At 45.8% G+C, this 20,488-nt stretch overlaps 7 protein-coding genes across 7 annotated transcripts; 3 read left to right on the forward strand and 4 right to left on the reverse strand.

The window, feature by feature from the left end:
- Positions 1 to 18: 18 nt before the first annotated feature.
- On the forward strand, positions 19 to 1,149 carry AOL_s00193g58 (uncharacterized protein; the record flags this gene model as incomplete). Its single annotated transcript, XM_011128669.1, has 2 exons — positions 19 to 282; positions 373 to 1,149. 2 exons carry the CDS (start codon positions 19 to 21, stop codon positions 1,147 to 1,149), a joined length of 1,041 nt encoding a protein of 346 aa, XP_011126971.1.
- A 497-nt stretch (positions 1,150 to 1,646) lies between these two features.
- On the reverse strand, positions 1,647 to 2,490 carry AOL_s00193g59 (uncharacterized protein; the record flags this gene model as incomplete). Its single annotated transcript, XM_011128670.1, has 4 exons — positions 1,647 to 1,729; positions 1,794 to 2,041; positions 2,324 to 2,379; positions 2,473 to 2,490. The coding sequence occupies 4 exons, from the start codon at positions 2,488 to 2,490 to the stop codon at positions 1,647 to 1,649; spliced, it is 405 nt and encodes a 134-aa protein (XP_011126972.1).
- Positions 2,491 to 2,931: 441 nt separating this feature from the next.
- AOL_s00193g60 (uncharacterized protein) lies at positions 2,932 to 4,200 on the forward strand (the record flags this gene model as incomplete). The annotated part of the gene is made up of 4 exons (XM_011128671.1): positions 2,932 to 3,009; positions 3,084 to 3,334; positions 3,393 to 3,663; positions 3,733 to 4,200. The coding sequence occupies 4 exons, from the start codon at positions 2,932 to 2,934 to the stop codon at positions 4,198 to 4,200; spliced, it is 1,068 nt and encodes a 355-aa protein (XP_011126973.1).
- Positions 4,201 to 4,831: 631 nt separating this feature from the next.
- Positions 4,832 to 7,451, forward strand: AOL_s00193g61 (uncharacterized protein; the record flags this gene model as incomplete). Its single annotated transcript, XM_011128672.1, has 3 exons — positions 4,832 to 7,135; positions 7,200 to 7,274; positions 7,335 to 7,451. The coding sequence occupies 3 exons, from the start codon at positions 4,832 to 4,834 to the stop codon at positions 7,449 to 7,451; spliced, it is 2,496 nt and encodes an 831-aa protein (XP_011126974.1).
- Positions 7,452 to 7,878: 427 nt separating this feature from the next.
- AOL_s00193g62 (uncharacterized protein) lies at positions 7,879 to 8,496 on the reverse strand (the record flags this gene model as incomplete). Its single annotated transcript, XM_011128673.1, has 2 exons — positions 7,879 to 8,245; positions 8,336 to 8,496. The coding sequence occupies 2 exons, from the start codon at positions 8,494 to 8,496 to the stop codon at positions 7,879 to 7,881; spliced, it is 528 nt and encodes a 175-aa protein (XP_011126975.1).
- Positions 8,497 to 11,090: 2,594 nt separating this feature from the next.
- On the reverse strand, positions 11,091 to 13,061 carry AOL_s00193g63 (uncharacterized protein; the record flags this gene model as incomplete). Its single annotated transcript, XM_011128674.1, has 1 exon — positions 11,091 to 13,061. One exon carries the CDS (start codon positions 13,059 to 13,061, stop codon positions 11,091 to 11,093), a length of 1,971 nt encoding a protein of 656 aa, XP_011126976.1.
- A 3,422-nt stretch (positions 13,062 to 16,483) lies between these two features.
- Positions 16,484 to 17,628, reverse strand: AOL_s00193g64 (uncharacterized protein; the record flags this gene model as incomplete). Its single annotated transcript, XM_011128675.1, has 2 exons — positions 16,484 to 16,919; positions 16,985 to 17,628. 2 exons carry the CDS (start codon positions 17,626 to 17,628, stop codon positions 16,484 to 16,486), a joined length of 1,080 nt encoding a protein of 359 aa, XP_011126977.1.
- Positions 17,629 to 20,488: the final 2,860 nt, after the last annotated feature.

Below are 20,488 nucleotides of genomic sequence, written 5' to 3' on the forward strand. Positions count from 1 at the left end.
GGAGCTCGAGAAGAAAAAATGGGTGTACAGCAAAATAACATTTCTGCGAATCATAACAGCATCTTCAAGCTGAAGCGGCTGTATCTCCAATCCGTGCCTGCAGGAAGCATCGCATTCGATGGTCTCGTGCCTGTGGGGAAAGTGGATTGGGGCTTCCAGGACCACCTCTTCAACACAATCCTTAGCAAAGATGCAACAGCATACCGGCCAGCCGATGCATATACTAGACGGTTCCTCAAGTTTCTTATTGCTTGTTTGGAAAGTAATCTAGCAGAGGATGAAGTATGTCTTATATTCCATAGTTTCCCATCTTGCCACGGGTGATCATGGTGGACGACTGGTGCTGATGCAATCGGGGGGTTGAATGTCAAGGAACTTCACGATTCCATTCTAACACTCTACTCCAATCTCATGTCAAAACCTGACTCGCCTTCCGATGCTACAAAGCCTACTTTTATAACTTACCTTCTGCCTCCAAATCAGTCTCTATCTCAAGAGGATGATGAGAAGGATGGAGAGGTACAAGTCGTCATATCTGAACGGAAATCAGTGCTTTCGGCTGATGGGCATACTGGCTCGAGAACTTGGGAAGCCGCCCTAGCACTCGGCGAATTCTTCCTTTTCACACCATCACCGATCTCAAAGCCAATCCCGCAGTGTAGGATCTTGGAACTCGGTGCGGGGACAGCTTTCACATCGATTCTACTCTCCAAACTGGGCGCCAAACGTGTCTTGGCGACCGATGGAGACGAAAGGGTTTGCGAAGCTATCCGTAGAAACATAGATCACAACTACTGCCGAAACGTTGTATCTGCTTCTCAGTTGCTTTGGGGGGGGTCCCAAAAAGACTCTACGGTATACACAGAACCCTGGGATTTGGTCATTGGCGGCGACATTACATATGATACTAGAGACCTCTCGGATCTAGTATTAACTCTAAAGAAGTTGCTTGTGGCGAATCAGGACACAGGTGCCAAAGCCATCATATCGGCGACGGTACGGAATGAAGACACGCTCCGTGAATTTGATACAGAGCTATCTTCTGCGGGACTCAACTTCAAAGTGCAAGATATTGGCGAATCTGGTCGACAGCTTTGGTATTATGGAAGTGATACCCCGATACGGATATACACCATCCATTGGGGATAAAACCCTACAATGCCTTTGTACATACAATAAAGAACAATCTACGCAGCCTCATATTGGGCCAAGGGTATGAAACCCGTTCGGGAAATATCAGCATTATTTTGAGATCCTCAATTATAAGAGGTTTTGATCGTAAGGTGATATACACAGGACGTGAAGGGATGAGGATAGTCATAGATGAAGCATTGAATAATGGGATGAAGGAATCCGCCCCTTAGAGGATGAATGGGGATGACGGGAAGGTTGGTAACCGATGAGGAAAACGACGAGGAAACAAAGGAAACTTTGCTCCATCGTAATTATGAGAGGGACGTTATCGTGGCATATTATATAACACAATTCGAGAAAAACCGACGTTTTTTCATTCCGTCCCGTGGATAAAAAGGAACCCCGAAGTGAGGGAAAAAGAGTCCAGATCAATTCGCCGTAATAAAAAGGTGTATATAAAAAAGCGGAAAGCAACAATAAAGCGAACGAAAGAACAAGAGGAAATGAAACGTTTATTTCTTCTTCTTGTCCTTGGAGGCAGCCTTGGTCTTCGCTGTTCCTCGGACCTCCTTCATTCTGTTCTTTCGCTGTTTGCCTATAGAATTTGTTAACATCGAAGGTTCGTACGACGGTATTATGGGTCTGAAATCTGAGCTTACGTTGCTGTCTGCTGGCCTTTTCGATCTTGGTGGCGTACTCGTATCGGACAAGTCTGTAGTGGGGCTCGAATTTCTTCAACGCATCTAGCGAGTCGTAGATGAGGGCGAATCCGGTAGTCTTGCCACCACCATACTGTGTTCGTAGACCGAAGACAGAGACAGTGCCAGCGTCGGCCTTGTAGAGCTTGCCGAGCTTTTCACGGAGGTCGGACTTGGAGATGTTTGGGAGACCAGGGTGCAGAATGTCACTGAGCGAAGAGAGGTTAATATTAGCGGCTGTTGCTCTTGGACCTCTCGATTATTTTATCGAATATTCGATTCTTGATGGAATTTTTGGCAGCATAGTGGCTAGATTCATGTCGAATGGTCCTCTGAATACTCTATGCCCCCCTCGAGTCGTGTCCGTTCTAGCACAATCCCTCCCATTTGTCTTGCCCCAAGCTTCTGTCGACTAGCCTTATGCCCATATTCCCCGAAGATATCCATTCGTATATATCGGAGAGAGATTAAAAACAAATAGGGTAACCTACACGACCATCTGCTTCCTCTGGAGGAGAGGGTTTCGCAAGAACTTGCGGGTTCGGACCTAACCATTCATCCATCGTTAGAATCTAAACCGATAAAACCAACTCCATCTCGCGCCGTCGAAAGAGATCCGTAGGAGCGGGAAACGACATACTGTGACGGAATCAGCCATGTTGGATTAAGGGGACGATGGGAAAAATGCTCGTCGTGGATTGTCGGAAAGGGAGGAGGTAGATGTCGATGGGGTTCACTGAAGGTTGGATGTCGAATGACCAATATTCTCTTTGCGTTTCCGGTTCGACAAATTTGCTGGGGCGGCTTCAAAGCGCCAAGAAACCTCGAATCAGTAAACCGCACAGAAAGGACTGCTTTTCTGCTTTGGAATAGCTCTGGGTCATGTGACCGATAAGGGCAGAGATAAGATTGGGGCCAAATAGAGAATGTTTGAGAAATCAAACAGGTGTTGATGAAAACAACACATGTTCTAACCAAGCCGACGTCAGGCCAATGTTGGCATACTGTATCCACTATCAGTACTACTTACTTTTGTTCGTTAGTTCGTTCGTTCGGTTCGGTTCGATTCGCGCCCTATAGCATTCCAAACCATTCAACCATGGCGGCCGCGGCAGGAGCGTCGTCGTACAACATTGGACCCATCGGCTCCTTCATAGGATGGGCCTTCCTTCCTAACGTGCGTAAATTTCACGAAGTCACATCTACTTTGTTTTAGAATTTTGAGGCCTAACATGTGCGCCTTCAAAGTAGTTAGTAACTGGCTGGGTCCAGTCCTTCCTCTACCGCCTCTTCACCCGTGCTGGTGACCCTATGCCACAACCTGGTAGCCCGCGCTACATGCGAGATCGCAAATACATATACTGCTTTGTCATTGCAACGTATTTGGCTTTTACCATTTATGAATGCTGGACAGGCATCGTAGGTCATCCAACGTTTTACGAAATGTTGGGTGTACCAGCAAATGCGGATGAGAAGTTGATTAAGAGAGGATTTCGGAAGGCGTATGTTAAATTTCATTTGGTTTTGTCTAAGAGACCTTGCACCTAATATCATTCTTAGAACGGTAAAATATCATCCAGACAAGGCCGGGCCGGGCGCGGAGCACATCTTCGTACAATACAAAATCGCATATGACGTTCTACTGGATCCAGTTAAGAGATTTGCGTATGAGAGATTGGGCCCTGCGATGACACTTCCAGATTGGGCTCTATGCAAAACTCGGTACGACTTTGTTGCACATGCTGCATGGGCTAAGCTGCCGAATTATACCGGTAGTTTCATTGTGCTTGTGGTTCTCGGGGTACTGGGTGTACTGGAGTTCGGGAAATATGTATGGGCCCAAAAATGCAAATTCGAAGTCCTTATGATGATTATATCTAACAGCTCTTGTGTTTCACAGTGGCGGTTCTTATCCCTAGCGTGCATGTTTTTTTTCGACTACGCCTCAGTAACACGGCCATATTTTCTGGTGTCTACTCGGATTATTTACTTCTTCACTCAGCGAACTCTTCTGCCCTTTGAACAGGTTGCACTGGCACAACAAATTCTGCTATCGGCTATCATTGGGATATCTCAGCTGGCACCGTTGTTCCAGGAAAGGAGGATGAAGTGGTCGGAGACTACGTATTCGGATCATTTGGACAGATTAATGGCACAGGCGGCAGCCATCAAAAACGAAGCTAAGGCTGCTGCTGATATGGAGATTGCGCCGTTTGTTCGACAAGATGGAAGCATTGACAGGAATCTAAAAATGCAGATGGCGGACTGGCTGGTGGAACGAAGAATAGAGTCCGAACCCGAAATGAGGGACGCTCTTGGGAGAGTACTAGCGAAGAGAAGGCAAGATAGACCTGCCGGCTCCAAATAAATAGCATGAGAGTTCCAAAATTCCATTGAATGGTTGAAATTTTATGATATAGTTGCATTGGTTGTCTTGATGTCGCAGCATTTGTACTGATGGCAGCAGATGTATTGGTGCGTATCGGTACAGCGTAACTCCTCCGGTGTTTGAGCCAAAGCCTATATATTATTAGTTTAAGATAATGCTAGAAGTTTCATTGGGGTACTGAAGCTCTCAATATCCGCGTTAAAATCCATGCCCGTATTAATATTGCATACTGCACTGCTATCTGGCTGCACATGCTGAGTAACATCATACGTAGCATGTAGATGCTCTAGCGCTCTTTGATGTCAATGGTGTTGGCGTGTGACATTTTAGAGTCGCGTTCAGGCGCTCGTTAGATCCTAGTCAACTTCAACCTCAACTCCAACCACATCGCAACCCGATCACCGACTTCGCCTTCTCCATTCCCACCATCCCTCTACCGATTGCGCTGCTATTGAAAGAATCTAGGATATCAAAGGCCAACCAAGAACACCGATCTTTAGCCCGCGACACTGCCGCTGTCTCGGATACGTGCAGCACCTCTAGCTGCCCAGCCCGCCGCAATCTAAATTCCTTTGTACGGTTGATCTACGCGTTTCGTAATTCCAATAAAATGTCCGGCAATCAAGGTCCAGGCAGCATATTTGGGGGCGGCGCTGGCTCAGGGGCTTTTTTCGGTAGCGCCAATACTGGAACCTCCTCGGGAAATAATCTCTTTGGCACACCTGCGAGCAGTGGTCAATCGGGTGCCAGTCTTTTTGGCCAAAATACTCCATCACAAAGTACTACAACGAGCGGAGGCAATCTCTTTGGGAGTGGAGCACCTACTGTCGGTACTGGTAGCATATTTGGAAAGTCTACAAATACTACACTTGGGGCATCGACCAATACTCCTGGTGCGAGCACTCCAACTGGAACTGGCTCCTCACTATTTGGCGGCACATCTGGCACTGCACCAAAGTCCACCGCAACTTCTGGCTTCAGTTTCGGATCTACGCAGGTTGCTACGCCTCCAGGCTCCGCTACACCGACCCCATCGAACACGGCCCCTTCGAATATTTTCGGATCTACGACACCAGCCCCAAATAAGCTGTTTGGAGGAGTGCAGAGCAATATGTTTGGAACATCGACCACTCCCGCTGCCCCGCCGCCGATGAATCTAGGTGGCAGTATGTTCGGAGCCTCTACTGGAGCTGCTCCTACCGACTCGACCAAACCGGCACCGGCACCGGCAGCATCAAATATGTTTGGAAATACTTCAAACACAAATCTTTTTGGCACAGGGCAAAAACAAAATTCGGCTACATCTACCGCGAGCAATTTGTTTAGCACTGGGTCGTCCGGGACTGTTACACCAGGTGGTAGCTCACTGTTTGGATCGCAGTCAGCTGCTAATGCGACTAGCGATGCTTCCAAACCATCCATGTTTGGATCGGCAGGCCCAGCGACATTCGGCGGCGCAAAGCCCACCACTCCGGCTGCATCAGGTACTGCTACCCCAGCGGCTTCAAATCTCTTCGGTGCTGGCGGCTTCTTTGGGTCACAACCTCCTGCAGCGTCGGGAACTGCTACCCCTAACACCCTTTTCGGGTCTAAGCCGACAGAGGCAACGAAACCAGCGAGCGCTGGTGGGTTCTTTGGTCTAGATTCAACTAAACCTACTCTTACCCCCGCTGCAGGTACACCTACCACGGAGACAAAGCCTGGTGGGATGTTCGGAACCACGGCGGCGGGGCCGACGGCGACGGCGACGACGGAACCACCGAAGGCCAGCTTGTTTAGCAATCCAGCAACTGCTACTACGCAAGCGGCAGCCACTACAGCGGCGATAACTAATGACGCCCAAAAGTCTGCCGCATCAGTTACGGGTTTATTCGGCTCTGGTACAGCACCTACCGCTAAACCGAGTGCCAGCGGTTTATTTAGCACTGGAGCTGTTTCATCTGGGCAAACGGGTGCCGGTGGCCTCTTTGGAGGATCAAATACGGCCCCCCCCACAAAACCTTCAACTCCGGGCCTTTTTGGAGGAGCTACGGCTCCTACCTCGACATCTGCCCAGCCTAGCTCACTATTTGGAACCACAGCACCAGCGACTACAACCACTACAACTGGTTCTGTTACTACACCATCAACTAATACAGCCCCGGCCCCTTCATTTTTCAGTTCCAAACCAACTGACAAGCCAGCCACACCATCAACTACTACTCCAGCAGCCGGTGGCGGCCTATTCGGAGCGGGGCCATCCAGTACGGCAGCTTCGGCTGCCCCGACATCAACCACAAGTGCTACTCCCGTATCCGCATCTGCTACCGCTGCACCGGGGTTGTTCGGAACAAAGCCGGGCCCAACTACCACGGCTACCCCAGCAGCAGCAGACGCAAGCAAACCCTCCGCTATTCCTACAACTACAGCTCCCTCAGCCCAGCCTACCGGGTCTACTTCAGTTCAACCGGCTTCCCGTTTAAAGAACAAGTCTCTAGACGAACTTATCACCCGTTGGACTTCAGACCTTGACAAATACACAACAGAGTTCAACAAACAGGCTACTGAGATTGCGAGTTGGGACCGCATGCTTGTAATGAACGGCGAAAAGCTTGTGGAATTGCATACCGAGACTCTCAAAGCCACCAAGAAGCAAGAGGACATCAACAAGGCTCTCGACTATGTCGTCGGGCAGCAAGAGGAACTCGCAGTTGCTCTCGAATTATACGAGAAACAAGTTGACGATATCTTCCAGACACAAATCGGTGGGCCCGAAGGAATGCAACCCGCTGATCAAGAAAGAGAGAAGTCCTACTTGTTGGCAGAGAAGTTGGATAAACAGCTCGACATTATGAGCAAAGGTTTAGGAAGTATCATTACAGACATAAACAACGCGACAAGCACGATCAACAAGACTAGTAGTGCAGAGGATCCCGTGAGTAAACCGCGTTTCATACTACACAACCCGGACTGGACGTCGCTAAATTTTGTGATTATAGCTTGCAACGATTGTTAAGATTTTGAACAACCATCTCGGAGCTCTTCAAGAAATTGATGTTCGTTCGAACACCTTGGTAAGATTTTCTCTCTCTCTCTCTCGTATAAATACTGTGCGGCTGCTAATAATTTTGTAGCAAGGCAAGATCGACGCAGCACGAACTGTGCGGGACGCGAGTATGTCAAACAACGGTCTCGGAGGGCAAGATATGAACGATTTCTTTGCTTCACAAGCTTTTAGAGGTGGAAGGTAGAATGGAATTCAGCTCAGGATTATATTAAATATGATCATGCATGGCGCTTTTACCTCCGCGTGCTAGTTAGGGAAGTTTGATGCTATAATCTTTTACAGCTATACGCAAGCTTTAATTCTTTTTTACTGCTCTTTTGATCTATCCATTTTTGATTGAAGGCGTGACGCGAGGGGCTCTTTTACGCATGTATACTATGCAGGATAGGCAAATATGATGCGGTATACGATCACGGTGCAAGTTAGTAGCATGGTCTTAGTTCGAATCCATAAGAGTAGGCTGATAGGAAGGGCGGTTGGGCCTTCCGTTTTATATTGTGATTGTGGCTATTCCATAAATATGGGATAGCAAGCGAGCCTATTGTGTCGCTATTTGTAATACAAACCCTTCGAAGGCTGAAAAGACAATACAGGCAGCAATGCTCCGTTTCTTATTTCCCAGCGTTCGATTTCCCTACTATTGAGAACATGAAAAAAAATATAACAATAATCCCTTGCTCACAGCCAAAGAAGAAAAAGACAAGATCGTAGATTTTTTGTTTATCTGTGATTTGCCATGCCACCCTTCGAATCGTTTGTGGAGGAAAAACGGTCCTGGCCCTGTAAGAGAATGGTATTAGCTTCTTGATGGTTTTGACGATGCAATGCAGGGGGTAGCGAATAGTACATACACCGCTGGTGACCTGCAACTGTCCTTCTCTTAGAATAACAGGAATGATGTCGTCGACTTTGTGTGTTCCGAACGAAGCGTCAAGGATGGCATTTGAAGCGGAGTCCAGAACGCCCTGAGCTCCTTGTCTAGACATGTCCACATGGAACTGATTAGCATATATGGGTCATAATATTTTCTTGGAAACCCCCGTTTAGAACCGCGTATGGGATATATACCGATGAGTAGTGAAGACCTTGAACCCGTTAATAACGTCGGTCAATGGGACACTAGTGTCACCCTTCCACTTGTTCAGGGATTCTTTGTCTTCAACGAGAACGATGAAGTCCTCATTGTTCTTTTGAAGGTAGACCTTGCTGACTTTGTCGGATCCGCGCATTTTGAAAGTAAAGGCTTTTTAAAAAGAAGTTTAAAAATAAAAATTTGAAGTTAATTTAGAAGTTGATTCAAGATGTATGAGGATGATTATGATTAGGAGGGTACTTGTGTGTTCAGTGAGGAAGAGTAAGAAGGAAGTTGTAGTCAGGAAGGAGGGGGGGCTGAAGGTGTATTTAAAGGGTCCCCACACCCAGGCGCGGAGTAACAATGATGTCGTATGTCCTCAGTTGTCCCCCCATCTCTTTCTTCCGCGTCGATCGGGGCCCGTTCCTGGAAGAGGCTAGACACACCCCCGGAACGTCGACACTGACGTCACAGCATTGTTGCATGGCTGCTGTATTTAAAGCGTCACGCATGACAAGGGTGAGGCCTACAGGTTTTTATCTTCTCAGTACACCGGGAATGGGAACGGTATACTACGGAGCAGAAAAAAGTGATTTGAGTGTATTCAAGGCAGTTATTACTTCAAGCTTCAGCTAACTAACTGAGTTCATCATGAATCATATGGGCTTTGCTTCGTACTTGTGTGTCGCCCGACCCAAGGCCAATGCAATGCAATCCACATCTTGTACGGCCTTGTGACCAACCGAGCCAGCATTTAATTTATGCCAAGATCTGGGGAAACCATGACAACGCAGAACCCAGGTGGTATTTTAGTAGCTGTGGCATCCAGGGTGGACCCGTGTGTTGTCTGGTTGACGAGACCGCATCTAGGTCTGAAGTCAGCCTCGTAACCAATTGTGGTCTGAAGTACAGAGTAGATACGTAGATTGTCCCGATGAAGCTACAACAACGTCCAGGGGAGGAGAAAGTTATTCTGGTTGGGACGTGTCAGACTCAAATTGTGATAAACCTAGCCCACGTTTAGGTGGGCATCGTGTTATGTCTAGTATACCTACATGCTATCACTATCCGAAAGATAAGGCACGAATTTGAATATAATTTTTAAACTGTATTACTGCATGGGGATATCTGAGGGAGAAACGGTCTTGGGGGGGGGGGGGTTCCACGGGATTAAGAACAACGTCTGCTTAGAATCTGCAGGTACGGCCGAAATCGCTAGATGGCTGTCCAGTATTCCGCACACCGCAATTCTAAGAGCCACCGACTATCAGCTGGGTATCGGTGATTTGCAGACACTTAATGCTTTTAGGGTAACCTTTGTACTCTCCCTTCAATATCTCACAGCCAAGTCTAACAAAATATTAGGATTATATTGAGCTTATAGAAGATCGAGATCTACGCCCCCATTTTCATCTGCACGTCGAAATATCGGACCGCGGAGGCTTGGGAAAAAGTGGTAGAAGATCTTTAAATATGTTCTTGAAGACGATCGATGACTTCGTCGTTTTATGATAACCTCTCTAGGTGTAGTTATAGTGTAAATAAGTATTAATATACATATATGTAAATACTACAGCTTTAACTGCTTCCACCTTTCAATATTATATGCTACCAATCCTCAGTAGCCACTGCTAATATTATGTTTATACTTCAAATTATAGAGAGATCCAATAGGTTGCCGAATATGGAAAGAACACCCCGTTTTTCTACCTTGGGGTAACAAGTACCCGATACTACCCCATGCATCCCTCTAAACCATGATAATACTGATCGCTGTGAGCTAAGGCTTACAATAGAAGCAAACCATATTTCCATAGGGCTAGTTGAAGGGATCACCTTCGGGCCCAAAAAGCCGTCGGGATTAAATTGAGACCAATGCTCTGTAATTAGGTCTACGTTGCAGTACCGAATCCCGGATATATGTTGATATGCGTTGTGTAGTGTTGGGTACTGACATAAGCGAACGCTGTGCAACATCACAAGGACTGGGATGATTGCCTCTACAGCTAAGCTAATTTAGATGATATCTAGTCTAGCTATCGCTCTAATATTATCGAAGTACTCGAACAAAGATGCCACTTGCACCTGGGTATTCTGAGACCAAGTCTTAGGAAGTATTCGCTCTGATCATCTAGATCAAATTGCACTGCCAGAATACCTCCCAGATGCCCATTTAGCGTAGGAATGTACACGTACAAAGCTTAAAGTTGGACTAGACTGATCAGCTGACTATATAGCTATAGCTATATATAAGTAGGTATGTCCAAAGCGTTTTAATAAAAGACTAAGAAGTAGGTACCTAAGTATATATAAGTACTTAAGTATTTATAATATATCCCCACTTTCGGATTTCAAAGCGCAATCTGATGAGCTGAGCGGACTTCTCGAAAGATATCGATATCAATTCATCACGATTACAAGCGCAAGCGAGCTGAGTTAAGCTAAGGTATGGAACTACAAGGTTCAAGGATATTTTCCTTGACACGATAATTTTTCAGACTGGGGTTTCTTCAATTTGATGCTAAATACATTGGATACCAAAAGCCAAACTCAAAAACCAATACTTAACTTCGAACATCAGACTAATCTATAACAACATTGCGATGTCGCAATCAGGTGTAGGAAATTCGTAAAACTGTCGGGTTCGGGAATTCATTTGGCGATATCGAGAGGCGCCGAACGTGGCGGAGATATTGTTGAGTTTAAAATGTTCTTCGGGTCAGTGATATCGATGCAAGGACTAAGTAGCGCCTAGCTTCTGTGGAATCGAAGCTTATATGTAACTGGGCTTTCTTCCTTCGGAGTTTCTGCTTTAGGTTCTTCCTCCTTGGGTTCTGTTTCCTCTGGCTCTTCCAATTGGGGCTCTTCCTTTGGGGGGTCGGCCTTCGGAGTACTGGTGGTTGGCTTTGAGGGTTTTGGCTGAGTCTTTGGCTGAACAACCTCTTCCTCTTCCTCCCCCTCTTCCTCCTCCCCTTCCTCTTCCTCCTCCTCTGGCTCCTCGCCTTTGGGGGTAGATGGCTTGGAAGGAGTCTTGGGATTTTTAGATGTTTTCTTCGCCTTGGTCTTGGTTTTGGTAGTTGATGTGTTTTTCGCCGCAGGCGCAGGTGAAGTTACTTTTATATCAATGGTTTGGCTCCCAGTCTTTGCCGCATTTACTTTGTTCACCTTTTTGTTCTTGCGGACTCTAGCTCTGCCCTTTTTCTTCGGGTCCCTTGGCTCGATCGAACGCTTTTCTACATCGGCGGTTGTCGCTTCCTCTGAGGCGGGTCCAATATTCAAACTGATTGTCTGGCTTCCTGTTTTTGCGCCATTCGCGGTGTTTACCTTTTTATTCTTACGAACCCTACGCCCCTTCCTCTTCTTCGGGTCCCTAGGTTCGAGGTTGATGGAACGCTTTTTCAATTCTTCTTCTTCTTCTTCCACGGGCTCCTCCCCTTCATCAATAGGAGTCTCTTCTTCAGGAGCGGTTTCGGCTGGAGTGATGCTCAAGCTGATATTCTGGCTGCCAGTTTTGGCACCATTCGCAGAGTTTTTCTTCTTGTTGATTTTGCGAACGCGAGGCCTTCTGCCACCCTTCTTCTTCTTGCTCTTCTTCTTTGGATCCCGCGGTTCAAGATCCATAGAGCGTTTGCTAAGACCCTCTGGGACTTGGGGGTATTGTGGGAAGCGTTTTGCAAGTCTCTTGGTTTCGGTTTCTTCGTCGCCTCCCTCTTCTTCCTCCTCTTCTTCCTCCTCCTCTTCCTCCTCATCGCCACCCTCTTCCTCAACATCCAGATCATCCATAGCGAAGTTAAGCTCATTGTTATTCCTATTGTTGCCATTTTTGCGTCCTTTTGTTACCTTTTTGGTGGCTTTCTTCCCCTTCTTCTTCTTCTTCGCTGACGCCTTCTTGACTCCATTCTTTTTCGCCTTCTTTGCCGCCACTGGCTTCCTATTCTTCTTTTTACCAGCTCCACGCTTCTCAAGCTCAGGAGAGTCCTTCGTGGTATCAATAACTCCATTCTCTCCTTCATCACCGCGCTTGGCAAGCCTTTTAAGATCGTCATCCACTTCCCCGATCTTCACGTCATCCATGGCGAAATTCATGCCATTGTTATTCCTGTTGTTGCCGTTCCTACGACCGGTTTTCGGAACAGACGCTCCATTCCCCTTATCTTCTGAAACATTCAGACTATCCATTGAGAAATTCATCTCATTGTTATTCCTATTGTTCCCGTTCCTCCTTCCTCCCTTCTTACTCTTCTTCTTCTTCTTCTTTGGTTCCGGTTCTGGCTCGCGCTTCTTAATCTTCTTCTCTGCCCCACCGTTGCCATCATCCCCGTCGTCTTTATCATCGTTGTTTACCTGCTCAAAGATATTGCAGATGGTATCCGTTGGATCACTACTATTCTCGCATCTGATGATGCAAAGATCGTCGGAGTTCTTAAATTTTCCGTTGCAGTCGAGGTCTTTAGGAAGACTAACGGTCAAACTACCGTTGATACGGGCAGCGGTCAATTGCTTCGCCCAGCTATTCCCGCTACCGGTTTCATCAAGCGAACATTTATAGGCGCCGGCGCCGGCGCGGACTTCAAGGGTAAGGCTACCGCCTTCGCTACCCTTTGGAATGTCACCTGAAGCTGCAGATTTGATGTCGCATGTTCCCGCCGCCGCAGCACCAGGGAGCGCGAGGACCGCTTGGAATAACGCTAAGAGTATTGGGGTGTTTATGACGAAGTACATCGTTGAAAAAGAGTGTTTACTTGTCAAAGATATTTGGCAGATGATATATGATGGGATCAATGAAGGTCGTAAGCTGCCCGGAGGGTCAAGCTCGGAATATAGATATTGCTGTGATAAATGAGAGACTGTGGTTTAGAACCAGAGATTCAATGAAGGAGAGACTGCTATTCCGAAGAACTGCTGAGAACTTTAGAAGCGATGCTGGTGGTGAGGATAGAAGAAGATCCTTCGTGAGAATCCATGGCCCTTAAATAGACATATCTGATCTAGGATATCTCTCCGACTTGGTCCAGACATATGACATCTTGAAGTTGGCTCTATAGTCAGAAAGATCTTCCACACTCCCGACGGGTAAGTTGGACTTCCTACTTGCATAATGGGGTTAGTGAACAGATATTGGTCATGATAACGGGCAAATTCCTCAATCTAGTATCTAGAGGCATCTTGGAGGCTTATTTTCCATCTCTAGGAAACCGCAGGCTAGAAAATCATTTATCTTTGTAAATATATTTAGCAACTTTTTAAATCTAAAGGAATCTTGAGCAAATTGACTACGTACCAACTACGAAAATATTACTTCGTGTAACTTTACAACCATAACGTTATGACATCTCTTACCAAAAACGGAATTTTGAACCTCGAATTAATAATAAACCGATAAACCATCAAGTACCTACAACTTAAGCATTATGGTTTGGACACTAGGCGATTATGTCTAAAAAGCTGACACCCGAGTGCTCCGATTGCGATTCCAGAAGTACCGAGAAGGAGATGATTACAATTGCATATATGCATTATCTGCAGCTGCACGCCACACGCGAACCGAAAAGAAAAGCGAATAGCCGCAGTATATTTCGAAATCCAATTCTGTCCCTCCGGGAGCTTGAAAACCGGGAATTGTAATAGTGTTCAAATCGGGGAGTCCGGTTTCCTTTCCGACCCGAGACGTCACACCATATACAGCTAGCTATAAACAAACTACGTGAAAAGCCCCGAAACCCTGAGTTTTATACTAAAAGTTAGTATTTTACTATTTTACCAGCTTCCGAACTGATAAAGGAAGACAAGTTGCTGGATTTTTCTAAGCAATATAATTACACTTGGCTAAATAACTGCTTTCTAACCTACGCGAACAAAAATGAAGCTTAGGAATGGATCCGAGTCGACAGGTTGCTCCGGATCGCGTTGTCGCTTGTCAAAATGTCACAAACCCGCCTCTCATGCATGCGGCCTTCTACCTACCTAACCCGTTAGAGTTTCTGGCATGCATATCATCACCTCGTCTGGGGTGAAGGTACCATTTCAACACGGCATTCTAACCCGGCACTGGTTTTTGGAAGTGTGTCCCACATACATAATAAATGGAAATAAAGGTCCCTAAGTGGTCTGAGTTTCCAAGACGTGAGTACGGTAGGTACCCCTCGAAATACCTTCCAATTAGCCTAACATATCTTCCGTAGCATACCGCAAAAGCCTGCGACGAGGAGTATTGATTAGGAAGTTCTATCAAACCGATAGTAGACGAAAGCTCAAAAGCTCATACGACAATGCCTCGAGTATCCTATCTTAGCACAATCGGGTTTTGTGTAACATGCGAGTTCGTTAAAAACCGCAAAAGACAAGTTTCGTTCAATATTAAAATATTAATATTTTAATTATCACAGCGGCTCGCTGCGGCTCAAACCACCAGAAAGGTAGCATTCTATGCTAGTATATATATGGTGGGGAACCATATATATCCTAGTGCTCGTGATAGTTTTACGCTCTACGATATGTTTTTCGGAATACAATTTCCGGAGGGTATAGTTTGCAAATTATAAACGATAGCTTTATTTATAAACTGTAAAGGAATAACTAAATAGTACTAGTAATCGCCTTTTGATGACGGCAGTACCGCCTGGAAACTACAATCGCTGATTAAGAACCCGGGAGACTTCATGGAAGCTTGCATGTTCTGACCTAAGAAGAAGATTGATATTATTCTTTACGAGTTCACACATATTTGGCCTTATTTTCATTTTCCTCGGATCCAGCTAGACGCTTCTTCTCTCGAGATCTCTTATCCAAATAAAACATTCAAAATGAGAGGGAGTAAATACCAATTTCAGCTAGGTGATATCCTATATTATATCCGTCTCATCCCGTCTTTTTCACAAAGTAGTTTGATATATACAGATTTCCGTATCTGAATACATAACGCCACTAACGACACAGTTTAAAGCCGGATAGTCTATATAGTCTCACTTGGTCAAATACAAATCGAGTGTTTCAGTTTAGTTCGGCCTGCGTTGAATCCAACAAATCCAACAGATTTAACAAGCCTCCTTTGTGTGTGCCCAAAACCACCAAAGTCTGCAGTGCAGCTGGTTAGACCCAATGGTATGTGTGAGAACACACAGAAGCCCTTGCATGCAGTTAACGAAAGGGAAGAGAAGAAGAAAAAGAAAGAAGTGCAACACGGACCACCTTTTATGCAGAGAGAAGGCACAACGAAGAGGGGGGAAAAAAAAGTCGTCGTCATCACCTTGGCAGTATCGCTTGCAGGGCCGGGGGTTTTGGAGCGCAAGATAACACAGGGCTGAAGTTAAAAAAACTAACTTGTGTGTGGAATCTCATTGATTTAAGCTTAAATTCTGCGACATCATATACAGGGGGGTAACTAAACTGAATACAACGAGCTAAACCGAGATAGTTGATGATATCATGATGTTTTAGCTAAGTTTTTTTTCCGTTGGAATCTGATATCGATGGGGTTCTTATATCATTGGTTTACGTGTGTCTGGGCCTCAAATTTGGATTCAACATTGCCTGTGTCGCTTCACGCCTAAGTTAAGGAAGAGGTAACGTTGATGTGAAGGCGGGACATTGTAGGGTTTTGTAATTATAAAATAAAAATTCCGTATAATTCTGCTCCATGTCTCTTCATAGATAGAAAGGAGAAGTAAGAATGTAGTAGATCTAAATAAAGTGGTGATGTAACATCGTATGTGTGCTGAAATAATAATAAAAAAAATATAACCCCTAAAACGCCCGTTCGTTCCTTCAGAGAAAGATTGGTTTTTGAATTCGTAAAGGAAGAAAGAAAAAGGAAAGAAAGACATAAGCCGAATGATATCATACACGCTATCAAAGAAGCGGAGTACTCGACGAAGAAAGGCCCACTGGGTGAATGATAAAATATAGTGCGGAGTAAAAGTTATAACGCTGAACAGCTAATAGAATTGAAATAAAAAAAAAGAACGGCAACGAAGATACCCGTGAAAAGGGTATTGGAATCGAAGCAGCGAAGAATGAAAAGAGAAGTGCGCACCGAGCTATTAGCCCCCCTGGAAAGGGCGGTAATATGTTTATTTTTTTGGGATTTTTGCTTGATTTTATTTAGGGGTAGTAGGCGAATAAGGCTGGAAAGACCCTAGGAGCCGTTACATGGTATAGACCATATAGAAGGTGAAGCCGACCATCCAGAGGTAGCCGAGGGCATTGAGATGGGAACCCGCGCCTACAGTCTCTCCTGCCGCGGGACCAGTTCCATTTTCGACAGTACCGTTGATGAGCAGAGTCCAGACACCGTCGACGACAGCAAATCTTGTGGTGTTCGATTGGTTGAGGGCGACGAGCTCGTCAATGAAAGTGGTATTACCGTTGTCATCGCAAGCGCAATCGGAGTACTGCATGCACAGACACTGGACTGGAATAGACTGGATGGCCTGGAGGGAATTATTGTAGTACTGGTAGAGAGTATTGTAGTGGTAGCTGTAAACAGCGTAAAGCCAGAGACCAGGGAAAATCAAAGCAATTGCGGCGAGCGGGAGGAGGAACGGAGTCAACCCTAGGGGGGATCTGCCGCCTGACTTGTATCTACGATTTTTGATTTCGTGTTAGAATTAAAAGATGTTGATAATGCATATGAATGAAGGACATACCCAGTAGACGAACCACCGCCGTATCGGCCACCGTAGGTCTTGTAGCCTTTACTATTGCTACTTTTGCTTCCTGAGGAACTAGATTTGCTACCTTTTGAAGTTTTACTACCTGATCCTGATGACGATTTGTACCAGGACGAGCCGCCAGACGACTTACCGCCGGAAGACGACTTGCCACCAGATGAAGTTTTAGATTTTCCTCCGGAAGAGCTCTTACCTCCAGAAGAAGACTTTCCACCACCACCACCACCGCCACCCCCCCTTCCACCACCGCCGCCACCTTTCCTCTTTTCTAGGTGTTTAAATTGTTCGATCGGTCTTGCGACGGCGTCATGTCTCCTTTCGAATGTTATTCTTTGCGAGACGTCCTCGGCATTTGCAAGAGGTGCAGTATGTTTGATAGCGCTCTCTAGGACAGATCGCTTGTCGAATGTAAGCCTTTGAGAAACGGCCTCTGCGTCTTCGAGTGGTTTGACGTGCTTAATCGCCCTCCTCTCCTTGAAATGTATTCTGTTGGCAACATCTTCAGCGTTCTCGAGAGGCTGGAGGTGAGCGATCGCCCTAGCGACAGGGCTAATGGCGGAAACACCGGCTGTGAAAAGAGCTGTTGTTGCAGCTGCTTGGAGCACTGTTGTGTACTTCATTTTGAATTGTCACTGAAGGCTGCTACTGATGACAGCCGCTGTTTGTACGGTGAAAGTGTATAGTTGTAGAGGTCGATGGTCGTTATTACCCTATGCAAGAATATTAATGAGATGTGTTGGAACTCGAAATTGATTATGTTCCGATGGGCGACTCTTTAGACGAATGAAATTAAAACAAAAAAGTTATCGCGCTGGAAGGCTGAAGGAAATGGAAGAAACGTGGAAGAAGACAGATGCAGCCTTATATCTAAAAGAGATGTATAAACTGCAAGATTTGGGCAAGGCAGAACTGACAAACCACTGATGATGAAGTCATTCATGAGTCCAGGCCGGGGGCGAAGGGGAGAAGAGGTGTGCACCTTAGTAGACAGCCAGTGGCGATGCATTTTTGTGGGACTCGACAGCACATATGGACACACCCTGTTCATAGTGGAACTGCACTGCAGGGCTGAACTCAAAAGAAACATTCTGGACTTACACTAACGAATAGAACACTCACGAGGTTCAAGGTCGGCGTCGTAGAATTGGGAAAAGTTGGTATCCTTTTGGGAATGTTTTTACTTTTCAAGGGATTTTATTTCTAATCGTCTACCAGATCTGAAGTCCCAAGAGAAAATGTCGCTAACGGGGGCTGAGCCAAAAAAAATAAAATAAAAAAATAAAATGCGAATTGAACGGATTGGCGGGTAAAGCGAATGAAAGAATGAAGGAAACAAAGAGAGAGAGAGGAAGAACAGAGAGAACAAGGAAGGTGTGATAATCGAATGAGACGTGGATCGAATGAGACGTCAACGGAATGTCCGTAAGGAGGGTCAAGAAGTGAAGCACGAAGAGGATAATGTTATTGCTTACTCCCTCGGTGGGTCGTAGTGTATAACGTCCTGGTCGATGAACTGGCAAATTGTCCAAGTAGAAGTACAAGTAACGAATGTCGGTCGGCTTATTCGCGTCAGCGCCGATGCAAATGCTGTGCTGCCTTACCAGGTATGCAAGTCTCTGCTATGGATGAGGTCTTGGAAGAAAAAACAAGATTCCGCAGTGATCGAAACCCAGTCCGGGAAGGGAGGCGAAGCGGAACTTTATGGGATTTGGAGGTCAGGGTCACGTTATCGCAGGATCAACCTGTAAACCATACAGAGTACCAATACGTATAAGCCTCAGACATCGGCCGTGAACTTTAACTTTGTGAAAGGGACTGGCAGGTCTTCAACAAGCGAAATTAAGGACAGGCGACTGGGAAGGCATTTTTGCGGCTTTGGCCCTCCATCTCGAGGGCCTGTCAGCTAGTGTAATGTAGGTAATTATCTAGTTCATCTTCATCAGTCTACCCTGACTGGGGTCCAAATTTAAGCTTAATGCCAGAGGCTGACTTGTGTCACCGTTCATATATACGAACGTGGAAGATACATGCATCAGGGTGAAGATGATGAGAAGTAAGTTAGTATTCACATAGTAAGTTTAGTATATAATTTGTATGCGAGTAAATAAATACTTTATACTTGACTTCTTTGCAATTGCAGTTATGACGAGGTCCAAAAGCGTATATCCATTCTGTATTGGATATAGGTACTTACTTACCCTTTACATAGTACCTATATAACACCAACATGGATTCTGATATCTTACCATAATATCACACAATTGTAGGGCTGAAGGGGAAAAAAGAAGAAGGAGGAGGAGGGCAAGGAAAAGGAGAGATCGCAATAAATCATGAAACGGAGCTCGAGGGTGACCAACGCCTTAGGCATAGCATGGACCCGCTTCCAATCCCGATAAACGTGCATGAAGACTTTAATGGACGGGGAACGCCGCAATCTTTTTTTTTTCGACCAGTGAATTTTCGTTTTCACAGCAGCCGCAAGCCCAAATAGGCCTCACAAAGCGCAATTTTTTTTTTAACTGTCCGGATTATTGTTCGGCTACTGCTGGGATCCGAAATTTGTTCGTGAACCGCGAATGTGATAAACTACGTGGCTGTTTTGTGATCCGATTTCAGGAGCTAACTACATACATACTTGGACGTGATAGTGAAGTTTGCTTCACAAATGTAACAATCCAAAACGATTCTTACCATACTACAGGGCACATTATGTATTGTGTATATACTTAGACTGTGGACTGTGGGGCTACTTACCTAGCTCCTTAGCTTCTTCTCCTCCTCCTCCTCCTCCTTCTTCTTCTTAGGTAAGTACACGTGTATGTCCCGTAGATGTAAGTATGTACACACATGTACTAGTACGTCCTGGACCCTGAACAAAAATGAGGCTAAAAGAAAGAAGTGTCGAACGAAAGTTAACTTTCTTTCTTTCTAATCGACGACGGCACATGTGATACGACATGACACCGCACAACACAATTCTTATGTAAAGAGGGTCCCAGCCAGTAGGAAGATGTTTCGTCTGAATTCGATCGTGCATAGAAGGCCCACGACGAGACTAGTTCGAACGGTCGCTGGCCTGCAAGCGGCCGTCTTTGGTTCGGACGCAGTGCATGTGAACCATCACATATCCCATTCCAGATGCATCCCATCCAATGGAAGTCATCGACGGTTGGATGACGCAGCCTGCAGTGCAGTGCGGTGTACAGTACTGCAACCGCACCGGAACCATCGTGAATCCCATCGTCTTCCCCCTTGCTCCTTTACATAGTGTACTTACCTACTTATGTATGTACTCACCGTCCATGCATATACATGATGAATATTTGAGTGCTGAGTAATATGTGATAGGGGAGTATAATAAGTACATATGTATGTCCCGCTGCTTAAATGTCCGAGATGGAGTAATTTATGTATGTCAGTCAGTACGTAGTATGGGCCCAAAGTACCGGCCGGTTTTAGCTTCTTACCGAACGCGCCAAA

The sequence above is a fragment of the Orbilia oligospora genome (genome assembly GCF_000225545.1).
Source record: "Orbilia oligospora ATCC 24927 unplaced genomic scaffold scaffold00193, whole genome shotgun sequence".
Lineage (NCBI taxonomy): Eukaryota > Fungi > Ascomycota > Orbiliomycetes > Orbiliales > Orbiliaceae > Orbilia > Orbilia oligospora.